At 36.8% G+C, this 23,212-nt stretch overlaps 1 protein-coding gene, 1 long non-coding RNA gene and 1 pseudogene across 11 annotated transcripts; all 3 read right to left on the bottom strand.

Moving 5' to 3' along the window:
- Window positions 1–3,752: 3,752 nt before the first annotated feature.
- Window positions 3,753–7,788, bottom strand: LOC132849050 (E3 ubiquitin/ISG15 ligase TRIM25-like; annotated as a pseudogene).
- Window positions 7,789–8,144: 356 nt separating this feature from the next.
- Window positions 8,145–15,248, bottom strand: LOC132849052 (uncharacterized). 2 transcript variants are annotated; one of them, XR_009648805.1, is made up of 5 exons: window positions 14,879–15,248; window positions 14,546–14,671; window positions 14,123–14,290; window positions 13,440–13,590; window positions 8,145–8,641 (listed from the first exon to the last, which is right to left on the bottom strand). It is a non-coding gene; the product is annotated as an uncharacterized LOC132849052 (long non-coding RNA). The 2 variants fall into 2 exon arrangements; XR_009648804.1 differs by having other exon boundaries at window positions 14,123–14,671.
- Window positions 15,249–16,073: 825 nt separating this feature from the next.
- Window positions 16,074–22,771, bottom strand: LOC132849049 (tripartite motif-containing protein 29-like). Of its 9 annotated transcripts, XR_009648803.1 has the most exons (9): window positions 22,106–22,771; window positions 21,812–21,907; window positions 21,254–21,487; window positions 19,478–19,637; window positions 17,999–18,103; window positions 17,603–17,651; window positions 17,411–17,465; window positions 17,225–17,266; window positions 16,078–16,680 (listed from the first exon to the last, which is right to left on the bottom strand). XR_009648803.1 is itself a non-coding variant. In XM_060875225.1 (8 exons), exons 1-7 carry the CDS (start codon window positions 22,694–22,696, stop codon window positions 17,041–17,043), a joined length of 1,251 nt encoding a protein of 416 aa, XP_060731208.1. In that variant the 5' UTR covers window positions 22,697–22,771; the 3' UTR covers window positions 16,078–16,680; window positions 17,000–17,040. The 9 variants fall into 9 exon arrangements, 5 of the variants coding, with proteins under 5 accessions (XP_060731205.1, XP_060731206.1, XP_060731208.1 ...); XM_060875225.1 differs by lacking the exons at window positions 17,225–17,266; window positions 17,411–17,465 and adding an exon at window positions 17,000–17,056; XM_060875224.1 differs by lacking the exon at window positions 17,225–17,266.
- Between the last annotated feature and the right edge of the window lie 441 nt (window positions 22,772–23,212).

Raw genomic sequence — 23,212 nt, forward strand, 5'->3', positions numbered from 1 at the left:
TTCGAGCCTATACAGCTTGGAGTAAGACAACATGCATAAAGAGGATGATGTGGTCAAAATACTCATTTGCCTAATAATTCTGCACTCCCTGTAGTAGGTTTTTATTTATTTATATATATATATATATATATATACACACACACACATCAAGTACTCTGTCTTAATGGATGACTGCATATGCCATTAACTGCTGGCCTGATCTGGATGGAGATGAAGCCATGAGATAAAGCTGGAGAGTGAAGCTCTTGGTTCACTGCTAATATTTAATTTTTGCATCTTTTTCTCTCCTTGTTTCCCATACACCTAGACTGGGGAGGTATGTAAAATAACAGTCTAGTTACAATAATGCATTAGTTCTGCAATTCTAGTAAAGTTTATTAAACATAGTAAAGTACATTTCAACAACAAATAAGATGCCAATGTAATATTAATATTATATAAATATTATATGCAACCCTGTTTTTCTTCTATCTTAAGTTCTATTAGTTTATATGACCTAATATTAAACACAGTGAGCAGTTTCAGGCTGTAAAAAATAAAAAATACAGATAAAGAAAGAAAACAAACAGAAAAATACAGAACACCTTGGATTTACTTGTTAGATTTTAACATGACTGGAACCTAAATGGTGTGAATATAAAAGTCAAGTTTCTCTACAAGATGTTTCATAGGTGTTTCTGTAAAATCTAATCACACTGAATTCTTCTCCAAGTAAAAAAAAAGCATCAAAAATCAAAACATGTATCACTAATAATTATAGTAAAAGGAAAATGAGTTGGATTTTTTTTTAAGAGTTAAAGGTATAACAATAAAATAGAACATTGAGAATCATTATTTTGAAAATTGTTTTAAAATGACGTTTGAACAGCGTTAGCAATAAAGCATTGGTACAGAGATGGGATGTACAGGAGTGGGTATTTATTAGCTCAGAAATCCATCAATTGTGTAATAAAGTACAAGCTAAATTGCTGCTTTGGGCTGGAAATCTTCTTAACTTATTTCCTGATGACTGTACGCTTCTGAATCCTCTTCACTATGGAAGCATTTATTACATTTACAATTAATGTAAATCAGGCTGCGTTACTAGATGGCATGTGCTTGTGTCCAGGATCTTGCTTGAGTCATTATTTACACTTGGTTTAATATACAACTGCCCCATTATACATCATCCAAGTTGCTTAATCATGCACAATTCTTTATCACTACAAACAGCTGACATGTTATAGAGCAACTTCCATTTGTGAAAGTTTTCATACAACTGAGCAGTTGTGTGTTTGTCAAGTGACATCTTGGAAGGTGGGGTATTGGAATTGAAACCCTTTTAATCCTTAGTAATATTTTAACCAGCGAGCTACCACTGTTTATTACACCAGTGCACCAATTCTGATCACCAGTAATAATAAATGGGTCTACATGGAGGAAGTGTGAACCCTGTAGAGAGTGTACCTGAACACACATCTCTGAGGATTTCAGATGACACTGATACGCTACTGAAGAACGTACACCACCACTTGTACTACCTCTTAACACTGACAAAAAAAAAAAAAAAAAAACACAATTTGTACCACTGCATTTTAGTAATACTAAATTTTCCGAGCATAAAATTAGATAATTGCATTTCAACATTGTGTTATTTTTAAAGGTTTTAATGTGTTATTTTTAAAAGGTAGCATGATTTTTTTTTTCCATTTTTACATGAATCATACAGTGTTAAACTATTCCAAAACTATTTATTTTCACTGGCACAGTTTTACTGTTGAATATTTAGTTAGGCCGAATCCAGGGTAAAGAGGCTGAGTGAATGTGGTGTGAACTTTGTGGAGGAGCTTCATCATGTCAGAAACACTGTAGAAAGACAGAGTTCCTGCTTTGTAATCCACAAACACTCCTATTGTAGAGGAGCTGGAGTTCACAGGGATTTTAGTTTCTTGGTTGTTGTGTAAGAATGAGTAATCAGATGATTGGCAAAGCAAACTCCAGGACTTATCATTACTTCCAAACGCACATACATTACTGCTTCCATTCCTGCTGATGTCATCATAAGAGATTGCTATATGAACCCCATAATCCCCACTCCACTCCACCTCCCAGTAACAGGCTCCAGACACACTCTCACTACAAAATACCTGGGTGTAACAGTTAAAGCTCCCTGGATGTACATAACCAAAAGCATGAAATGGGTAGACAGCTGTGCATCAGATCTGTGCATACATCTATAATACAGTTGCCCCTGGACCAGAAAGGGTTAAGGACCTTTCTCTGGTGCCAAAAGTTTCAGTGCTGGTGCTTAGAAATGTCATCTTTGCCATCTGAGAAACCCTACAGGCATCTACAGACTTCCGTCCTTTCCATTTCCTCTGTCGACCTTGGGAACTGTTGAACATAGCCCAGGAGGCCTGGAAGGAGCATCTTTTGAAGTGACACCCTCTCATCAGTAATGTCCCATATATATGCTGGAGTGTATTAACCAAGAGGGCCTGATCATCAGGGGGCACAAGCAGACCACACAAAAGGGACCAGTAGCAGCTCTACTAAATACCAGCTTAGCACCGGTAGTTGAAGACATGCAATCAAGTGGTCCTCCTTCTATCAAACAACTCCTGTAAGTTCCTTGTTGGAGATCTTTGAAGGTGAAGAGCACCAGGTACTGTACTGTATGTCAGCTGAATGCAAACCACTGCATGAAGCTCTTCCGTCCCTATGCCAGGATCATAGCGATAACAAAACTCAAAGTAAACATGGCAAAGCACAAAACTTCTCTGCCTGATAAATTATGTAGCTATTTTTTAAATCTTTATTTTTTAAGTGCCTACGCTTAAGTCTTTTAGAAGTACATTAAGTTATAATTTATAGTTTTAAAAGATCAAATTTAATTCAGGTGGAGAGAGATGACTCGCTGTGGCGATCCCAAGAAGAAGAAGAAGAAGAAGAAGAAGAAGAAGAGCAGCAAGAATATACTGAATATGGTATGGATGAAGAATGCAAATTTCATTTTGGCCAAACTGCCACTTTAAAATGACTATCCAAGGTATAATAAATGGATGGGATTTGGGCACAAGACAAGCAGGAAAACCAAGCTAGGGACAACCACACCCCGGGGAATTTTGAAATAGTTTACAACACATTATGGACTCTTTGGACTTGGGGAGTAAATCAGAATAGCCACAGATAATCCCAGAAGCATATGAAGACCATGCAAACCCTATACGCACAAGACAAAAGCAGAAATCAAACCTACAACACCTGAGGAATGAGGAAATGTGCTCATCACTAAGCCACTGTGCCCCTCTATTGAGGAAGGGGTTCTTTCTTTTTCGAAAACTTTCATAAAATGAAAAGTCTGTGAACTATCAAAATATAAATTAACATCACAGCAAAGATCAATTCACATATTTCCCAAAATCTTAAATACAAATTGTACATTTGCATGACCATTTGTACATTTCAGTATAAACATTTCTCAAAATTTAAGAAAATCTATGGCCATCTTAGTGTAATCAATGCAATTCTAGAGGTAGAACTGATCCACGCTTAAACAGGAGTATTTTTGCTTTAAGGTGTATAAGACAAAATTGTTCAGTTGTGTTATATATATATATATATATATATATATATATATATATATATATATATATATATATATATATATATAGGTTATTTCTACAAAGTGATTAAAAAGACAAGCAGTGATTTACTGTTAATTAGTAGCTGAAGTTATAATTTTTTATAAAAAACCACTGGCTCAAGAACACACTCTGTTGAAAATGTCAGTAGAGTTAAAACTGTACTTTAAACTTAAAACTGATTTTTTTTTGTTATCCTGAATCATTTTTGAGAGAATGTAATGTTAGTTGTTCTCTTACCTTCACTTGATATCTTCTCAAACAGCTCCTCAAAGCATGCCTCCATCTTCACTTTTGACTGAGACACAGACTTTACTAGATCATCAAAAGAGAAGAAAGCACTGACCACGGTGGTTGGTAAATCTGTAGCTCCAGGAGGGGTCACAAAAGAATGAAAACTCTGCATAGATAAAAGAGAATAATAATAAAGTGTCTACTTAAAAGTAGATGATTGTGATGATGTTACATGATTACGAGTACATTATTTTTGCTATACCATGTATGCAATCTTTATGCATGTTTATGTCTCAGTGATGTCACCTGGAGGTATTGGATGGGATCCTCAAATGAGTAAAAGCTCCTTCGTTCCAGCTTCTCTCATCTTCAGCTCTGCAATCTCCTGCTCCAGTTTCATGATGATTTCTTCAGCTTGACTCACTGCAGCTTTCTCTTGAGCTCTGATTAGCTGTGTCACCTCAGAGGATCTTTTCTCCATGGTACAGATCATATCTGTAAACATTTTCTCAGTTTCCAGAACTGCTGTCTGTGCAGAGTGCTGATAGGAGAAAAAGAGAGAGAGAGGTGATAGAGAGGACATGACTTTCAAGAGCTCTTAGGTTTTTGACTATATTTAGATTCATTCTAAATGAAGACTCCATAAAGAAAATCAAACAATGTTTGAAGCAGTTTATGGACATAATCAAGAAAAAAAATAAATATTCTTTGGACAGCTTCAGATAAGTTAAAGAAACAACCAGAAACACGGAAAAAACAGCAAGCTTCTCTAAAGACGCTGGAAGACTTCAGTCTTTAACAGGAAAGCTGCAAAATTAGCCATATCAGCCATATACTGTATGCAACAACCCCTGCCCCTCTGCAGCCCAGGCAACACTGCGGCTTACTGGAGGAGACACAAAGCGGTCCCCCCTCTGTACCCCAAGCCACATTATAATTCATACTGGAACAAATGAACTGTAAACACAACAAGAACGGGTGGCCATATCATTAAAAATCTATGCTTCTCAAAGCCAGCAACACTTTTGCTGAAAGGGTCTGGTTCAGTTGTTGCCCATAAAAGATGGGCTACAGCAGCAACTCTCTCTGCTTGAAAAGTTCTGTCAGATCTGGGCCCTGACAGTCAACCAAAAAAAATCCAAAATACTAATTTTTCAGAAAAGACCCAGATCTCAGCAAATACACAACACATTCATAATTGGAAACCACCCTAATGAAGAATCCACAAAATACACGTATTTGGGCCTAACAATCAATAACACAGGAAACTTCGGTATGGCTGTAAATAAACTCAGGGATAAAGCAAAACTGTTTTATTTTTTGCCATTAAAAAAAAACAAAAAAAACAATGAACACAATTCCAATTAGAATCTGGCTCAAAATATTTAAATCAATAATTGAACCCACTGCACTATATGGATCCACTAACACAAACTGATTGGGCAAAATGGGACAAACACCAAATTGAAGTCCTGCATACAGAATTCTCAAAAGCATCCTACAGGTGCAGAGAAAAGCCCTGAACTCTGCATGAAAAGCAGAATTAGGCCAATATCCCCTTTGGTAAATATTTTAAAGAGAGCTATTCATTTTTGAAAACACATCAAATCAAATGACCCCCTCTCCTTCTTTTAAAAAGCACTTAACTACCAAGAGCTGAATGTTCAAAGGAGCCTCCTCTGTATCCTCATCCTGAGACTTACTGACCCATCCTCATCTGACCTCACCAAAACACTATAGTCTTAGGACACACGGAACCACACAATCAGACCCAAATAAATTATAACAAAAAAGAAAAAAAATACATCAATTATTGGACAGAACTAACCAAATCTCAAAACAAAATTCAAAACCTATCTGGCCCTAAATCGACAACACACTGTGGCAACCTACCCAACCACAGTAACCAGCCTGACACAGTGGAGGACACTGAATATGTCTTGTATTTTTTGTCTTTTGTCCTGCACTGTTTGCACCAGGTTGCACAGATGCACTTTATGTGGCTAAGACTTACTTACTAAGTCCTTATCTCTGTCTTTGTTTTATGTAGCACCACGATCCTGGAGAAACGTTGTCTTATTTCACTGTGTACTGTGTCAGCTATATATTGTTGAAATGACAATAAAAGCTTCTTGACTTGACTTGATTAAATACAGGTTGAGTGAGCAAACAAACAAACCTGGTTCTGTAGAGAGGACAGACTCTGTGACCTCAGAGCTGTAGAGGCAGAGCTGCATTTAACCCAACGCACTAAATATACAAAAATTCACCTACATTACTTCCAGTCATTAGAAACATCATTCCTGGGTTTCAGATATGGAATAATATAGAGAGGCTGACTTTGCTGCTAGGGGAAAAAGAAGAATGCTGCATGATTGCTACAACCTGAGGAACAACCAAACAATGTCCCACATGGATACAACAATGTTTTATTCTAATCAATATAAACCTAATTAATTACTTCCTAATACTATTCTTGTTGTGATCATCATTGTTCCTTTTCTTTTGACCTTGCTCTCAATGTTTATTAATCCTTACACTAATACTTTAATTACCTGCTTTATCAACACTGAAAGCACTACATGCTAATAAAGCTCATTGAATTGAATTAACAGAGGGAGCGAGCAAGCTAGGTAGCTAGATAGCTAAGTTATTTTCCCAGAAAATGTCACTGAGATTATGGCTAAATTGTGACTGATCCTGAAACAGCTCTTCCAGCAGCTAGGTTGCTGTTCTTCTCAAAAATTCACCTTGTGAGACCCCACAGCTTTTGTTAGCTCCTGAAGCTCCTGCTCTCTCTCCTGGATTTTTTTCTGGAATGTTCCTTGCACCTCCAAAAACTGTTTCTATAAATGAAGAACAGAATTCAAGAACACAATTTACATTACATTAAAAGTAACACATACATTATATTACTACTCTATAGGAAGTACTAAACTCTCAAAATGTCAACTCGTCTCTAGTTTGTTTAGGTTCTATGCAGAAAAGGTTCCAATTTAGAGCATTTTTGTGATTCTACTCATGCTAAATCTAGTTTTATATTAATTGCTTTTCCTCCTTAATTGTAGAAGTGGGCCATGACATATTGTTACCTGTTTCTCAGCTTTTCCTGTTGTAGCTGATACCGTATCACGTCCTTTATGTTCATCCATAGTACACAACATGCAGATACACTGCTGGTCAGTGCGGCAGTAAACCTCCAGCAGTTTGTCATGCTGAGAGCAGATCTGATCCTGGAGTCGTCCGGAGGCTTCGACCAGCTTGTGCTTCTTAAAGGCAGGAGATTTATAGTGAGGCTGGAGATGAGTTTCACAGAAAGAGGCCAGACACACCAGGCAGGACTTGATAGCTTTGGATTTACTCTCAATACAGAAATCACACTCCACATCTTCAGGTCCAGCTGAACACTGAGTAGGACGTGTAGCTTGGAGTCCTGTCTTCTTCAGTGTCTCCACTACTTCAGCTAGAACACTGTTTTTACTTACAACAGGTCTCTGAGTGAAGGTTTGTCTACACTGAGGACAGCTATAGACTCCCTGCTGATCCTCCTGATCCCAGCAGCCATTAATACAGACCATACAGTAACTGTGGCCACACGAAAGAGCTACTGGATCCTTGAATAGATCCATACAGATTGGGCAGCTGAACTGATCCTGAAGTCCTAAAATATTCGCTTCTGCCATTTTACTGAAAAACAAACTCACACCCAGTCACTTACAACAGCTCACACTTCCTGGTTCAGTTTATAAAAGCCCTGTGAAACACAGCTGGGTCTGAATAAATGACTCACCTGATTGAAACTATACAAAATAAACAACACACAAAGGCTCTCAAAAACAGATAATACTGATAATCCTGTACAAGAAACCCTTTAAACCGTTAAACACAGATGAAACAGATACAAATTACGACTAATCAGGAACAGATAAGTTTCATTCAACCCAGAAAGGGGGACAAAAACAAGTTATGTGCTGCCCTCTGCTGAACACTAGCATACATTTAAATTAGCTCAATCTCAAATAACAATGTTTTTTAGTGTTTCTATTTAGTCTTTTACAGAAACATAGCTATAAGTGACTGTGTAATACCCAAATAACATGAGGAAGGACCTCATGCAGCCAACAGTGAGGAAACACTCAGGAGACTTATACTTGAACTTGTCTAACAATCACTAACTCTTGTCCCACTTTTGTAAACAAGAAGCAGACGTATATAATAATATAAAATAAATGCCAATACAACATTAATATAATGTAGCACAGGGAAGGCTGTAAACACTTTAAAAGCTTGGAAATCACAGCTGACATTTTATTGTATATTTTTAGTAGAACATGTGAATCAATACAAAGAAATTGTACAACAATACTGATTACAGATACAGATTACAGATACAATACTGATCAACCGCATTACAGCAAAAACAAAATATTTTGTCACCTAAATGAATACAACTAAAAATAAAAAATAAAGCTATAAGAAACCTTTTTTTTTTATTTTGGCAAAATACATTATTACACCTTGGTGAACCAACTGCTTTAAATACTTATGGAAAGTTATTACAAGAAGACCTTAATAAACCTGGGGGATCAAATTATAAAAGTGTGGAGATGGTTTTCAGATCCACATTTCCTAACATAGTTAGTTAGATAGATAGATAGATAGATAGATAGATAGAGAGAGAGAGAGAGAGAGAGAGAGAGAGAGAGAGAGAGAGTCTGTAGGCTGAGGAGCGCTGTAGAGTGTCAGTATACAGAGATCTTCAGGTTTCTCCCATTTGCAAGGACCTGAATGAAAGAAAAGAGTAAAGAAGATGAGCTAGAGTTACAGCAAAATCTAGTGTTAAACATGGTCATGCAGCATAGTTGATCGTGTTTTAAAAATGTTTAATTTTACAAAATTAACTAAATAAACTAGAAATTAACTCTAAATAAATTATCACTAAACTATGACATGTAAATGTCCATGAACTATAACTTATATTTTATCCTTGTCTTTTTGGAACAAGATGTTTTGTAGTAAAAGTATTTGGATGTTGATTTCTGAAATACTTTTAAATAGACTCATAATCTTAGTATAAGATTAAAAGTATAAAAGTATAATTTTTTGTTTCTTATGAGAAACAAATACACTTTGTTTCTTATGAGAAATCTCACAGTTTCTCTACTTAAAAATGATATGCTATTTTCTCTAAATGAAAGCTTATTTTACATAATAGATTGGAGACCACATCTACCCCAGATATCATCTGATTTGAAGGAGAGTATGTCTCCAGTTTTAAGTTACTGGGTGCCACATTTCTGAGGATCTGTTGCAGCACCATAATATTAAATTCTTGTTAGGAAGGAGCCACAGATTCCTTCCTTAGAAGACTGGTGTAAATTTATGCCTCCCGAGATCCTGAAAGTGTCTGAAATAAAAGCCTTGCAAAGGGTGGTGAAAATGGAATGCTTCACTGCTTCCATGTATCAAAAAAATTATAAATCAACAGCGCTAGCCTTGTGAGCCCTTAACGTGACTTCAGCTCATCAAGCCAAGCTTTTGGAGGAGCTGGGCACTCAGCTAGACTCCAGGAATCCAAACCCGGTGGAATAGGAGGAAATCTGTAATATTACAGACCTCAATTTATGCACTTCACGTGGCGCTGTGCAGAGCTGCGGCCATGTGATGGCTATCACCATTGCGGGAGAGAGGTCTATATGATTTAACCTATCAAGCATCAGGGAAAGAGAAGGTTTTATTCGGCATAGTTGTTGAGGCACTGAGGCAGAGATGCGATCTTTAAAAGACAGAAGGTGAGGTATTTGATGTCTGCTTGACATGAAACAGAACACCCTGCCCTCCTGCTCCGCCAAGGCCTGTCTCTCCGACACAGAACAGAAGATTTTTTAACCAGCCTAGGATTGCAAAAACCCAGGGCGCAGAGTAATCGGCCTGTCCCCGGCTGGTCCAAGAGCTAGCAAATCTAGCTCTAACCTAGATCTAGCACTAAATCTATGTCCACAGTTCTAACAAGAGGAAGAGAGATACCTAGAGTATCCGTCAGGGGAGGGACAGACAGAAGCAAGGGCTCTCTGTAATGTCCTCCCCTGAATCCGCCACACCAGTTCCCCCACCTGCGAAAAAGCAGAGAGTGTCGATAATGGATAACATTATTCTGGATTGCGTACAGGGCACTTCGGGTTTCTCTTGTTACACAATGTTAAATGTGTCAGACGGATAAACCATGTTTAAGTGCAGAAAACTGCCAACAGAAGTGTGTGGTCTGAGAAAGTCAAGCAAAAGTTCACATGTGTTTTGTCACAAAGCACTTCAAACTTTGGGTTCAAAACTAACAATAAAAAATTGTTATCTGTCGCAACCTATAAGCTCTCTTGCTCTCACTAGCTCGGTTGCTTGAAGCAGACATAGCCTCTCTTTTGTTAAAAAACTATAAAAATAGTTTCAGAAAGGCTTTTACTTACGTTATTTTCTCATTCCAAAGAACATAACTCTAAACAAGCACTTGAGAAAATAAAGATTCAAAATACTCACAATCAGAATGCTCTATGGACGGGGTGACTGGTTTTCCACAGTCGATCACAGTCGATTGACTCCATCTCAGGAGCCGGAGTATCTGGTTCTACATATAGATTCGGTGACATACCACGCTATGCTCTCGGAAGGAGAGTTATGGTGTTTAACATTGTCTGGCTCAGATCCGCAGGGGAAACTTGCTTTCATTCAAGACATGTCTCTGCTTGATGGGTATGATGGCTTCCTCACTGTCAGTGGTCCCACTGGGTTTACTCAGGATGAGGGACTTCCAGCGGTGGGTTGCTTTGAGGCAGCTATGTCCACACTCATCTCATGTGCCGAGTGATAGTAACGGAAGAATGCATGGAGGTGCTTCATTAATGGAGAGACCCTTACCTATTCCATTCATGGACACCGTTAGGTGCGGGTCCCTGAGAAGAGTGGTGACTACGGATACATTTCTGCCAGACTGGGGCTGTTTTTCGGGGCAGGTCACTAAACGGCCGCTGGACGCCCCAGCGCTGCAAGCTCCACATAAACCAATTGGAGCTGATGGCACTTTTTCTGGCACTGAAACATTTTCCGATGTCACGTACTGATCAGATCAGACAACACGACGGTGGTATATATCAATCTCGGGAGGGATGTGCTCGGTGCAATTTCACAATCTAGCTCTCAAGCTGATAGTCTTGATCGCGTCATGCTTCGAGTCACTGCATGCGACACATGTCTTGGGAGTCCCGAACATGGGGGCAGATCTCCTTTCAAGAGGCAATCTATTGTATGTTCTATTAAAGGCTGCTATTTTGGCTTGTAATGTAGGCTTTGAAGGAGCTTACATTTGAGGCATCACTTCGTGTGCCATTTTATAAAAGGAGTGAGACGTCTGAGACATGTATTGAAACAGGTCGTCCCATCATGGGTTTTATCTAGAGTTCTGAGGGCTCTGACTTGAGCTCCATTTAAACCTATAGATACTGTTCATATCAGGTCTTTGTCTTTAAAAAAAGGTGCTGCTTCTCGCTTTAGTGTCGTCTAAGCGAGTGGGCAAGCTACATGCTTTGTCTGATTCTCAAAACATAGTCTGTGTGACAGAAAGGTTACATTGCTGCCTACCCCAGCTTTTGTTCCCAAGGTTGTTTATTTGTGTTATAACAACACTGACCTAGAACTGAGTGCTTTTATCCCACTCTGTTTGCTTTGGAGGAGGATAGTGTCTCACACATGCTGCGTCCTGTTCGAGCATAAAGTCAGTATGTTAACAGGATTCGATCATTCAGAAATAGCGGACAACTATTGGTTTCATGGGCTGCTTGATGTAAAGATAAGCCAGTCTCTTTGCTACAGATTTGGAGGCAATTGAGTCAGCCTATACAGATATGGGTCTTGATTCCCTGATGGGCTTTAGGGCCCACTTGACATGAGCTATGGATATGTCATAGTCTTTGTTCAAGGGAGTCTCGATAAGAGATATTTGTGCGGCATCCAGCTGGGCTTCTCCGCACACATTCATCAGATTTTACCGTCTGGATGTTACTGCGCCTTTTATGGCTCATGCAGTTCTCCAAGTCAGCCCATGTGTGTAATGAGAGAAAATCACATCTCAAAAAGTGTGAAATCTTTCATTTTCGCTAGGGCTCTCCGGCGGCTTCGGAAAGCATGCACTACGAGAGTGGGCTATATCATTCCCATAGTGAGATACCAAACAAATGTGTGAAAGAGAAAGTGTAACCCGGGTTACATGAGGGAAGAGCAGGCTTAGAATGCCGTTGCAGCTATCACAGCTTTATATATACAGACATGGTGTAATTGGTGCTTTCATAATCTATCCAAGTAACTCACATGATAAGAACAGGGTTAATTGTTAAAAGAACAACAATAACAAAAAAATAACTGTGTGGCAGTGTGACATGGCTTCTGTTAATAATAACGTGTGTGTGTGTGTGTGTGTGTGTGTGTGTGTGTGTGTGAGAGAGAGAGAGAGAGAGAGAGAGAGAGAGAGAGAGAGAGAGAGAGAGAGATGTTGCAACATCAGCAATTTATCTCAACATTGATCCTTGTAATTCTTAACCTCGAACAAAAAGTATCTCTACACCTTTTTCCTTTTTTTGCTGTTTTGCAGTAAACTATTCCTGATAAATTATCTGATGTAGTAAACTAAAGTAGATATGTCCGTAAATAAGCATTACTATTCATTATTACTCATTATTCACTATTAAAACATAAAGCCTGATTCTAACACCAGCTGAACATAGTCTGCACATCCTCTTCAATCATAGACTATTTTTGTTAAATTCTAGCTGTCCTAGGAGTGATCAAACTCTAAAAACGTCCCAGTCAGTAAAAAGTCAAAGAAATTACTTCCTACTTGCACTTCTTACCTATAAATAAGTTTAAGACAGACATATTCAATTGTTAAACCTAAAACACATAGTCGACAGTTCCAGGAGGAAAATATCTTATATCTTATATCAAATATCTTGAGAGCTAGATTGCTGCTATTTAAGGATCAAAATGTGGGTGTCCAGATTTTTTTTTTTCACTTCTCAAGTCAAAATTCTGTATGGATTTTGTTTTCCCTTAACCTCCTAAGACCCGAGCTTTGGTTTGGCCTTGCATTTTAGATGCAATGTGATGTCCACATATGTGGACACCAGGTCATAGGAGGTTAATAATAAAATAACCTTCATTTAAAACTGCATGTTGTGTTTACTTCTGTTATCTTTGACTAATATTTAAATTTTTTTGATGGCCTGAAACATAAAAGTGTGACAAACGTGCAAAAAAATAAAGAATCAGAAAGGTGGCAAACACTTTCACACCACTGTAAGTGATATGCAAATTACCCATAAAATTAATATAAATATTAATAAAATGTTTATATTAATATAAAAAAGTTGCAAAAAGTTAATTTGGAAATTAATAATTTGGAATAAATAAATAAAGTATGTTAAGGCAAAAAGTCACATGATGAATTCCTTCTATCAGGAGTAGATTATTTACTTCTACTTTCATGTGGCTAACAACCCCATTATGTGAAATGTATTTTAAGACAATATAACATCTTACCTCTACTTGATATCTTCTTAAATTCAGCATTACAGCTTTCTTCTACTTTCTTTTTTAGGTGTTTTACAGACTTTACTACACCCTCAGTGGTTAGGAGAGAATTGATCGTGATGACGGGTGGGTCTGAAGGTCCAGTGAGGGTCGAGACAGACTGAAACGTGTACAAGATTTAGAATTGGAACAGAAAACAGTATAAAATTGCATCTTTGGATACATGAATATTGTCTCAAAGCAGCTTTACAGAACATAAAAAACATAATGTAAAAACTTTAGTATTATACAAAGATTAATAGTATACAAAAATTCAAGATTATTATTAGACTTGAACAAGCCTAAGGTGACTGTGGGGAGGAAAAACTCCCTTAGATGAAAGAGGAGAACAGATTGAGAGAAACCAGACTCAGAATACTCTTAATTGGTCAAATAAACATTCAGAACACAACATAAGAAATAAATCATGCATTGTGTCCAGTTATTTCGTGCAACTCCCAACAGTGAACACAGTGTTTTGACTAATGACTTAACTTCATGCCATTTAATTGTCACCTTTGTCAGTATCAAGAATGATATAACCTCTAAACAGAAGTCACTACATATGAATATGTCACCTTGTTGTATGGTTCTAGTTATCTATGTATTAGTAATTAGGAGCTATTAATATACATTTTTTACACTGATGTTACCTGAAGGTACTGGATGGGATCTTCTCTGTGTGAAAGTTCCTCTATCTCAGTGTCTCTTCTCTTCAATCTCCTGCTCCAGTTGCTTCATGACTTTCCCAGCTTGACTCACTGCAGCTTCCTCCTGAGCGCTGAACAGTGCTGTCACCTCAGAGCGTCTTCTCTCAATGGCTTTGATAATATAGTTAAAGATCCATTCAGTTTCCTGAAATGCCTTTTGTAACCAGTAAAGCCAAAGAAAATGTCCCCTCAACTTAAAATTCCTAATTGTGACCTTGGGGTAATCTACTCAACTATCACTTCCTCCCAGTTCAATGAGATACACTACATTAACAGCATCAGCATTAATATGTTTGTATAATCAGCATACAAACATATTAACTTCATAAATCTATAAACTACTAGTCAAATGCGGTGCAACTGAACCTGAAACAGCTTTTTCTGCTCTAAACACATCTTGTGAGTCTCAACAGCCTTCCTCAGCTTCTGAAGCTCCTTCTCTCTATCCTGGATTCTCTGCTTGGATATTTCCTGTTTCTCCAACAACTGCTTCTACATAGAAACACAGCAAATCGTTTACCCTTGATGTGTTACATGTATGTGTTAAAAACAAGAGAAACAGCACAATGACATGTTGATGCCATTTGATCAAAGCATATTTACTTTTTGTATTTTTAAAATACAATTTTTTTAATAAGAATGGGTTTATAAGTATTCTTTTTATTTGTGGTTGAAAGCTGCAGTATATGATATTGTTACCTGTTTCTCAGCTTTTCCTGTTGTAGCTGATACTGTATCATGTCCTTTATTTTCATCCATAGTACACTACATGCAGATACACTGCCTGTCAGTGCGACAGTAAACCTCCAGCAGTTTGTCATGCTGAGAGCAGATCTGATCCTGAAGTCGTCTGGAGGCTTCGACCAGCTTGTGCTTCTTAAAGGCAGGAGATTTATAGTGAAGCTGGAGATGAGTTTCACAGAAAGAGGCCAGACACACCAGGCAGGACTTGATGGCTTTGGATTTACTCTCAATACAGAAATCACACTCCACATCTTCAGGTCCAGCTGAACACTGAGCAGGATGTGTAGCTTGGAGTCCTGTCTCTAATGATAATCGTCCTCCACATGAAGACGTAAAAACCCTCAAACACAGATAAAACAGATTGACTTCCTGACTTAACAGGAACAGATTAGTTTTACTTTCATTTCTGCTGAAGTCACTGGGTTTGTATAAAATCAAAACCAAACCAATAGTTACAAGAAAAACAGTCTATAAAAAGCTTAAAATCTTAAACAATTCTTAATTTTTAAATAGACAGCGATATTAATCTCAAATTTGGCTTGTAAAACAAGAAAACATCCTCCAGCAGGTTGAGTTAAATGTTATGGCAACCCTGAAAGGGGAGGATGGAAAGAGAGAACAAGACTAACAAGATTAATAAAAAAATAAAAAAAAAACATTATTTACTTCTAATACATAATGTGCATATTTCTATAGTAATAATTCACACGTTAATTCACCACATTTCACTCTCAGTCATACAGCCTATATTACTACAGTGTCAGAGGCTTTAACGAGATGTACAGTATTGTTGTATCATATTGTTCTGCTCTCTGCTGAAATCAATGCATTCTCAAATTATTATCAAAGTATTTTAGTCTTTTACAGAAAAATAGTGACTGTGTACCAAATAATTAGAGTACTTAGAGGAATAACCTCTGACAGAAACTCAACCCCAAACAAAACAGTTAGGAGACTTGAACTTGAACTTATCTGATATTTTATATCACCAATCATTTTAGTCTAACAAGCACTACAGTAAGTCTAATGTCCCACTATTTAATAAGATAAAATAATATCCTAATAATATACTATAATAATAAAATATATACTGTAATATTGCTACTAAATATGTAAAAACCTTCAAAGGCTTGTAAATCACGGTTGATTTTTATTGTATATTTTTAGTAGAACATGTGAATCAAGACAAAAGAATTGTACAGCACTGCTCATTGCAGATAACAAACAAATCAAAGTTAAACAAAACAACAAAAGCAAAACTGTTTGTTACATAAATAAATACAACTTACAATCTAAAAAAATTAAGCAAACTTCTTTTTTATAATCTTGGTAAAAATTATTATTAAAGCTTTTATGTCAGAACAACACAAGTACATGAACAACATAAGTACTTGTTGCTGAACCAGCTGCTTTAAATACTCATGGGAAGTTATTACAAGGACATCTAATAAAATTGGGGAATAAAATTATATAGGCGTGGAGATGATGATAAAGATATTTATTTATAAAACACATCCATTATAAACATCTTTAATACTAATTTAATTCTATAATTATTGCACTGATTATTCCATAACATGAACAAGTGGGATAAGAAATTGTGATAAATTTGGTTATATTACAGAATGACAGAGAGAGAGAGAGAGAGAGAGAGAGAGAGAGAGAGAGAGAGAGAGAGAGAGAGAGAGACTGTAGTCTGAGGAGCGCTGTCAGTGTCAGTGTTTGTGGAGCTTCTGGTTTCTCAAATTAACCAGGTCCTGAATGAAAGACATTGGAAAAGAGTAAAAATGATGAGTTATAGTAAAAACTACTTAAACATAATCTCTATTAAAATTATAGGACAAGACCTAACATAAAAACCCAGAAAAGTAGCACTACATTTCACTTTCTTGATTATCATCAGTTTTATTTAATAAACCAGTTAAAAAGAGAAAGTGTAGCAAGAAAAAAGCTCCAGTAACATCATAATCACACACAAAAAGTATTAAAACATATATCATGTATACTGAAGTTTGTTCAGAGGGCAAAATAGGGTAATTTCCCTAAACACATGGAGAGACAGAGAGATGCACTTAAAACACTCATTATTTCTTCTTCTAAGGTTAAAAATGAAAACATTAGAACGGTCCCGATCTACAGAAACACAAAAAATACAGTTATGGCTGTGACTTTGAGGGTAAATATCAGCCACACTTTTTGATTTTGTTTTAAATTCCAGCCGAAATAATTAGTGTGTGTACAACAAAGACAGAGAGAGAGAGAGAGAGAGAGAGAGAGAGAGAGAGAGCTAAATGTACATACCTTCTTTTTCTTTAGTTCTGCGAGAATAAGAGTCATAGTCCACTAAAGCACAATTAAACACAGCTACGTTTATTCTATTTTTAACAAGCCTATTTTTATTAATGGTGTAATATGTTGTATGTACAGTATGTAAATGTTTTTATAGGGTTTTTAAGATGTGCTTCTAAAACAGAGAGAGATACTTACCTTGATCAACTATACTGTGTCTAAGATGAGTAACCTGAAGCCTGAAGGAACATTTCTAAAGAAATACAATTAAAGCCAATTCAGTAAACATTTCAGCTTAAAATTAAAACATGTGACTGATATTTGCCCCAAAAGTAGACAATCAGCTGAAATAATTGTATGTTAGAAAGACAGATAAATGTATTTACATACCTTTGGGAGTACGTTTTTTTTTTTTTTAAAGTACGAGGTTTCGGGTTCACTGAAGTACAAATAAACACAGCTACAGTTACTCCAATTACAACAAGGTCAATGCACTAAATATTTGTGTGTGTGAGTGTGAGTGAGTGAGCTTTACTATTTATTGAATGTTATCATTTTGTTCAATTCTGTGTCCCAGTAGTGATCAAACTCTAGAAATGCCCCAGCCATTAAAATGTCAAAGAAAATACCCCCCAACTTCCTGCTTAAACTTCTTACCTTTAAATGTGTTCAATTGTACGTATGTGAAAATTCTTGCTAGATAGCTAGATTATTATTATCAAAGGATGAACATGTGGATGTACAGAATGATGTCTACCTCTCATCTCACTGCAAAATATCACTTACAAACCAAGTCTGTCAGGCGAGTTCTGTCATAGAGTTCTGTCAGGCCCTTGGCTGGTGCAGAGATGTGAGCAGCAACAGGAGTTGGAAAAATCCAGACATTTCTCACTACAGAAAGACAGTAAAATACAGGGAAGGTTACAATCAAGGAGCAAAAGGGTTATTTTTTCTCTTTGAAGATATGATGTGAATGTAAATAATCAAACTCAGTGGAATTGTTGTGTCTCTCGATCAGACTCTTAGACATCGCAGGCTACACATTTAACTACAAATATTAAAAGTTTATAGAGCTATCAATAAATCTTTAAAAACATTAACAAGAATCAGGTAAAAGTTTGGAAATGACTTGTTTTCAGTCTCTATGCTTACTTATGTCCAGTTTTTAAAAGAATATTTGTGTCTTACAGTATATTCACCATTGTTCTGTTATTTGTTAAAATTCTGATTGTTCTCACTGGTTTTCAGTTCACCTTTGATTACTTTGGGATTTCCTTTGTCTGGTACTAAGAAATTCAAAACACTTGTTCTAGCATGACAATGCCTCTGAGCACAAAGTGAGTTCAACAAGAGAAAACCTTTGAGATGATACAGAATGTGCTGAAATATTTGCCAATATAACTGATGGAAATTCTAATTATCTATAAGAGTCACATAATTATTAGAGTCACAAAATCAAATTCCTTCAAATTCCTCACACATCAATTCCTTGTGTCATCAACCGGATATCGTACAAGTGTCTGGAGAGCAATAGATGGCTTTGTGATTACTGTAATCACAGTAGCCATCCATTGTAGGAAGAACCGTAAACCGGTGGCACAAAAGGGCACCAAAAATGTATGGTATGCAGTTTTACTGGCCTCATTTACAGCATTTGTCAGATGCCTTTATCCAGAGCGACTTACATTGTATACAACTGAGCAATTGAGGATTGATATTCAATTGAGGATGACAATATTCTGGAAATTTTTTAAGTAATTTTCTCACTACTCTCTTTAAAGATTTAAGGAAATGTGGGATGCCAAAAGGTATACAATTTGCAATATACAAAAAAGTAAGCATGGACACAGCTTAAGAATGAAATCAGCACACACCATTTTATTGTAAAAAGGCCAGTCGGATGGAAACAGCAAAAGTTTTTACTTATTATTTTAAATCCCCACAGCCAGAAGTCCCAGAGAAATGGAGCTCATTAGACAGCAAAGGCCCATCATTTTGAGGCATTTCTAAGCCAGCACAGAGCTAAGTGATGTGTTTTACATGAAAGCTCGATTTAGCCATGGAGTTTACAGGTTGCTACAGATTGTACAAAGCTAAAGCAATAAGGTTTTGGCTTATCAAAGGAATTGAAAGGAATTTGGTTCATTGAAAAGTGTTTGAGAGTTTATCAAATATTGGTGGATTATTTTTTTTCATTTTCACCTCTCTAACAACCCAATTTCATTATGAATTATTATGTTATTTTAAGTCAATATAACATCTTACCTCCACTTGATATCTTCTCAAAATCAGCATTACAGCATTCTTCTATTTTCATTTTCAGGTGAGACATAGACTTTATGACACCCTCAAAAGTTAGAAGAGGACTGATCGTAATGTTGGGTGAGTCTGAAGGTCCAGGCAGGGTCGAGACAGACTGAAATCTCTATGATATGTAGAAAAGTAACAAGCAACAATACACCATTACATCTTTGAACTAAGACACAACTGAAAAAAATACTTTATTGAATCCACAAACTTCTGGAATTTTTTTTTGCTAAATATTGGCTTAAATCACGCATTGTTGTGTGATCCCGAGGCATCCAGAGATTGTAACAGCTTCAGTTGTGTTTTGTGTCATGAAGATTTTTGACCTTCATTGAGATTAGGCCAACCCTGTGAGGATACTAAGGCATCTAGAGATGTACCAGCTCCAGTTGGACACTGCTTCATAAAGTATTCAGACATACTAATAGGAGATGCCAACTACATGTGGTCTTTGAGGACAACCTCCTAATCAATACACAATTGTCAGACTGTACTGTATATTTGTAATCACACCCTCTGGTGTCACCCAGATGAAGACAAGGTTCCCTTTTGAGTCTGGTTCCTCTCAAGATTTCTTCCTCTTCCATCTAAGAGAATTTTTCCTCACCATAGTCACCCCAGTCACCACAGGCTTACTCATTTGGGATAAATACAAACACATTTAAATATAAGTCTAATATTAATCATCAACTTCTGTTTTATCTTTGTATAACATTAAAACGTTTGTATTATGTTTCTTATGTTCTGTTAAACTGTTTTGAGACAATGTCTATTGTTAAAGCTATTGCTATACTGTACAAATAAATTTGAATTGAACTGAATAAGCACTTCACCAACACACTTCTTGTGATGATTTTCTCAGATTGCTCACACTTCTGTTCAGTCATTCCACCTCTGTTCCTGTTTCTGCCTTGCCTTGCTCTGTTTGCTGGATTCAATTTATGTATGGTTTTTGACATTGTCTAGGACTTTTTTGCATTGTTGATTATTTTCTTTAGGTGTTTCTGTCTGTCATATTTACTCTTTACCCTGGACTTAGTTACTGGGGACTCTTGATTTGTTTCATTTTGTTCCTGCAATTGGGTCTTTCTTCCGTCACCCATTGACAGCTCTGGTTATTAAGTTCTCTTTACCAAACAGGGCTCAGTGGAGAGAGTACATCAGGACTGATATTTTATAGTAACCTTCATTTCAAATACTTGAACATTTTGAGCTGATTTCCTGATCATTTAACCTGACATATCTTGTTTTCTTTTATCCTTTTTTGGATTTGGAAATTTTTATTTGACAAATCAAATTATATACTGAAAACCATGATGAAATAATTTAATTTTGTTCACACTTTTCATTATCACAAAATTTCACTACCTTTGATTCAGCATCATGCAGCCATATTATCGTAACTGCTCATATAAATCATTTATTGTGTTGAGTTATTGCTGCATCTCCCAACAGTAAACACAGTGTTTTGACGTCTGGCTAAACTTCATATCATAGATTAAAGATATGCATAGTTTGGCTCTGAATTAACAGACCTTTGTCAGTATCAAGAATGATATAACCTTTAAATTTAAGTTGTTACATATGAATATGGCACCTTGTTGTATTGTTGTAGTTATCTATGTATTAGAGCTGGATTCCCCAGCATTGTCTTAGGTAAATTTTAGCACTGAAATACATTGTGTATTGTGAATTTGTATTGATCTGAATATACTGTTTTAACACTGATGTTACCTGAAGGTACTGGATGGGATCTTCTGTGTGTGAAAGTTCCTCCATTTCAGAGTCTCTCTTCTTCAGCTCTGCAATCTCCTGCTCCAGTTGCTTCAAGACCTTTTCAGCTTGACTCACTGCAGCTTTCTCCTGAGCTCTGATCAGTGCTTTCACATCAGAGCATCTTCTCTCAATGGCTTTTATAAGATCAGTAAATATCCTCTCAGTTTCCTGAAATGCCTTTTGTGCAGAATGCTGTTAGAAGATACAGAGCGTTGTGAGGTTAAGGGGGAACACTGAGTAAGACAGTGAGTACATGAGTATTTTAATTCCCAACCTCCAACCAGTAAAGCCAAAGAAAATGTCCCCTCAACTTAAAATTCCTAATTGTGACCTTAGGAATCTACTCAACTATCACTTCCTCCCAGCTCAAGTAGTTACACTACATTAACAGCATCAGCATTAATATGTTTTTATAATCAGCATACAAACATATTAACTTCATAAATCTATAAACTACTAGGTAAGTCAAATGCGGTGCAACTGAACCTGAAACAGCTTTTTCAGCTCTAAACACACCTTATGAGACTTTACAGCCTTCCTCAGCTTCTGAAGCTCTTTCTCTCTATCCTGGATTCTCTGCTTTGATTTCTCCTGTGTCTCCAACAACTGCTTCTACACAGAAACACAGCACAAAGTTTACCCTCAGTGTGTTAAATGTATGTGTTAAAAACAGCACAATGACATTTTGATTGCATTTGATCAAAGCATTTTTACTCAAGATAAATGTATTTTAAAATATGAATATTTTAATAATAAAGGGTTTATATGTTTTCTTTGTATTTGTGGTTAAAAGCTATAAGATATTGTTACCTGTTTCTCAGCTTTTCCTGTTGTAGCTGATACTGTATCATGTCCTTTATGTTCATCCATAGTACACAACATGCAGATACACTGCTGGTCAGTGCGACAGTAAACCTCCAGCAGTTTGTCATGCTGAGAGCAGATCTGATCCTGAAGTCGTCTGGAGGCTTCGACCAGCTTGTGCTTCTTAAAGGCATGAGATTTATAGTGAGGCTGGAGATGAGTTTCACAGAAAGAGGCCAGACACACCAGGCAGGACTTGATGGCTTTGGATTTGCTCTCAGTACAGGAATCACACTCAACATCTTCAGGTCCAGCTGAACACTGAGCAGGACGTGTAGCTTGGAGTCCTGTCTTCTTCAGTGTCTCCATTACTTCAGCCAGCATGGTGTTTTTACTCACAGCAGGTCTTGGAGTGAAGGTTTGTCTACACTGAGGACAGCTATAGACTCCCTGCTGATCCTCCTGATCCCAGCAGCCATTAATACAGACCATACAGAAACTGTGTCCACACGAAAGAGCTACTGGGTCCTTGACCAGATCCAGACAGATTGGACAGCTGAAATGATCCTGAGCAACAAAAATATTCGCTTCTTCCATTTTACTGAAAAACAAACACTCTCAGTCAGTAACAGCAGCTCACACTTCCTGGTTCCTGGTTGTAAACGCCGTGTGGAAAACAGGTGTGTGGTGTGGATAAAGAAAAGGAAAAAAACAGGGACAGATTAGTTTCAGTTTTGTTTCTCAGAAAGTTGCCAGCTATGAGTGAGAGAAGTGGCTTAATCTGCATTTTAAAATAAACAAATAATCTATAAACTCAGCCTGATTTCAAAACATTCAATTTTACTCTATAAAATCCTGTATTAGACAACAATATAACAATATAAAGTAGCCCAACATACACATTTTTTTAATTAGTGCTTTTTTAAAGGCACGAAAATGATCTTGAAAAACATTTCAGTGAAACAAGAACATTCTTAAAGAAAATGTGGTTTGCCATATTCATTTAATTAATACAGACAGAAAAGCATCCAATCTACCAACTAATACCTGCAATCCAATCTTGAATGAACATTGATTAAACATTTTCATACACATTGTGATAATCACAGATCT

The sequence above is a fragment of the Tachysurus vachellii genome, chromosome 7 (genome assembly GCF_030014155.1).
Source record: "Tachysurus vachellii isolate PV-2020 chromosome 7, HZAU_Pvac_v1, whole genome shotgun sequence".
Taxonomy (NCBI): Eukaryota; Metazoa; Chordata; class Actinopteri; order Siluriformes; family Bagridae; genus Tachysurus; species Tachysurus vachellii.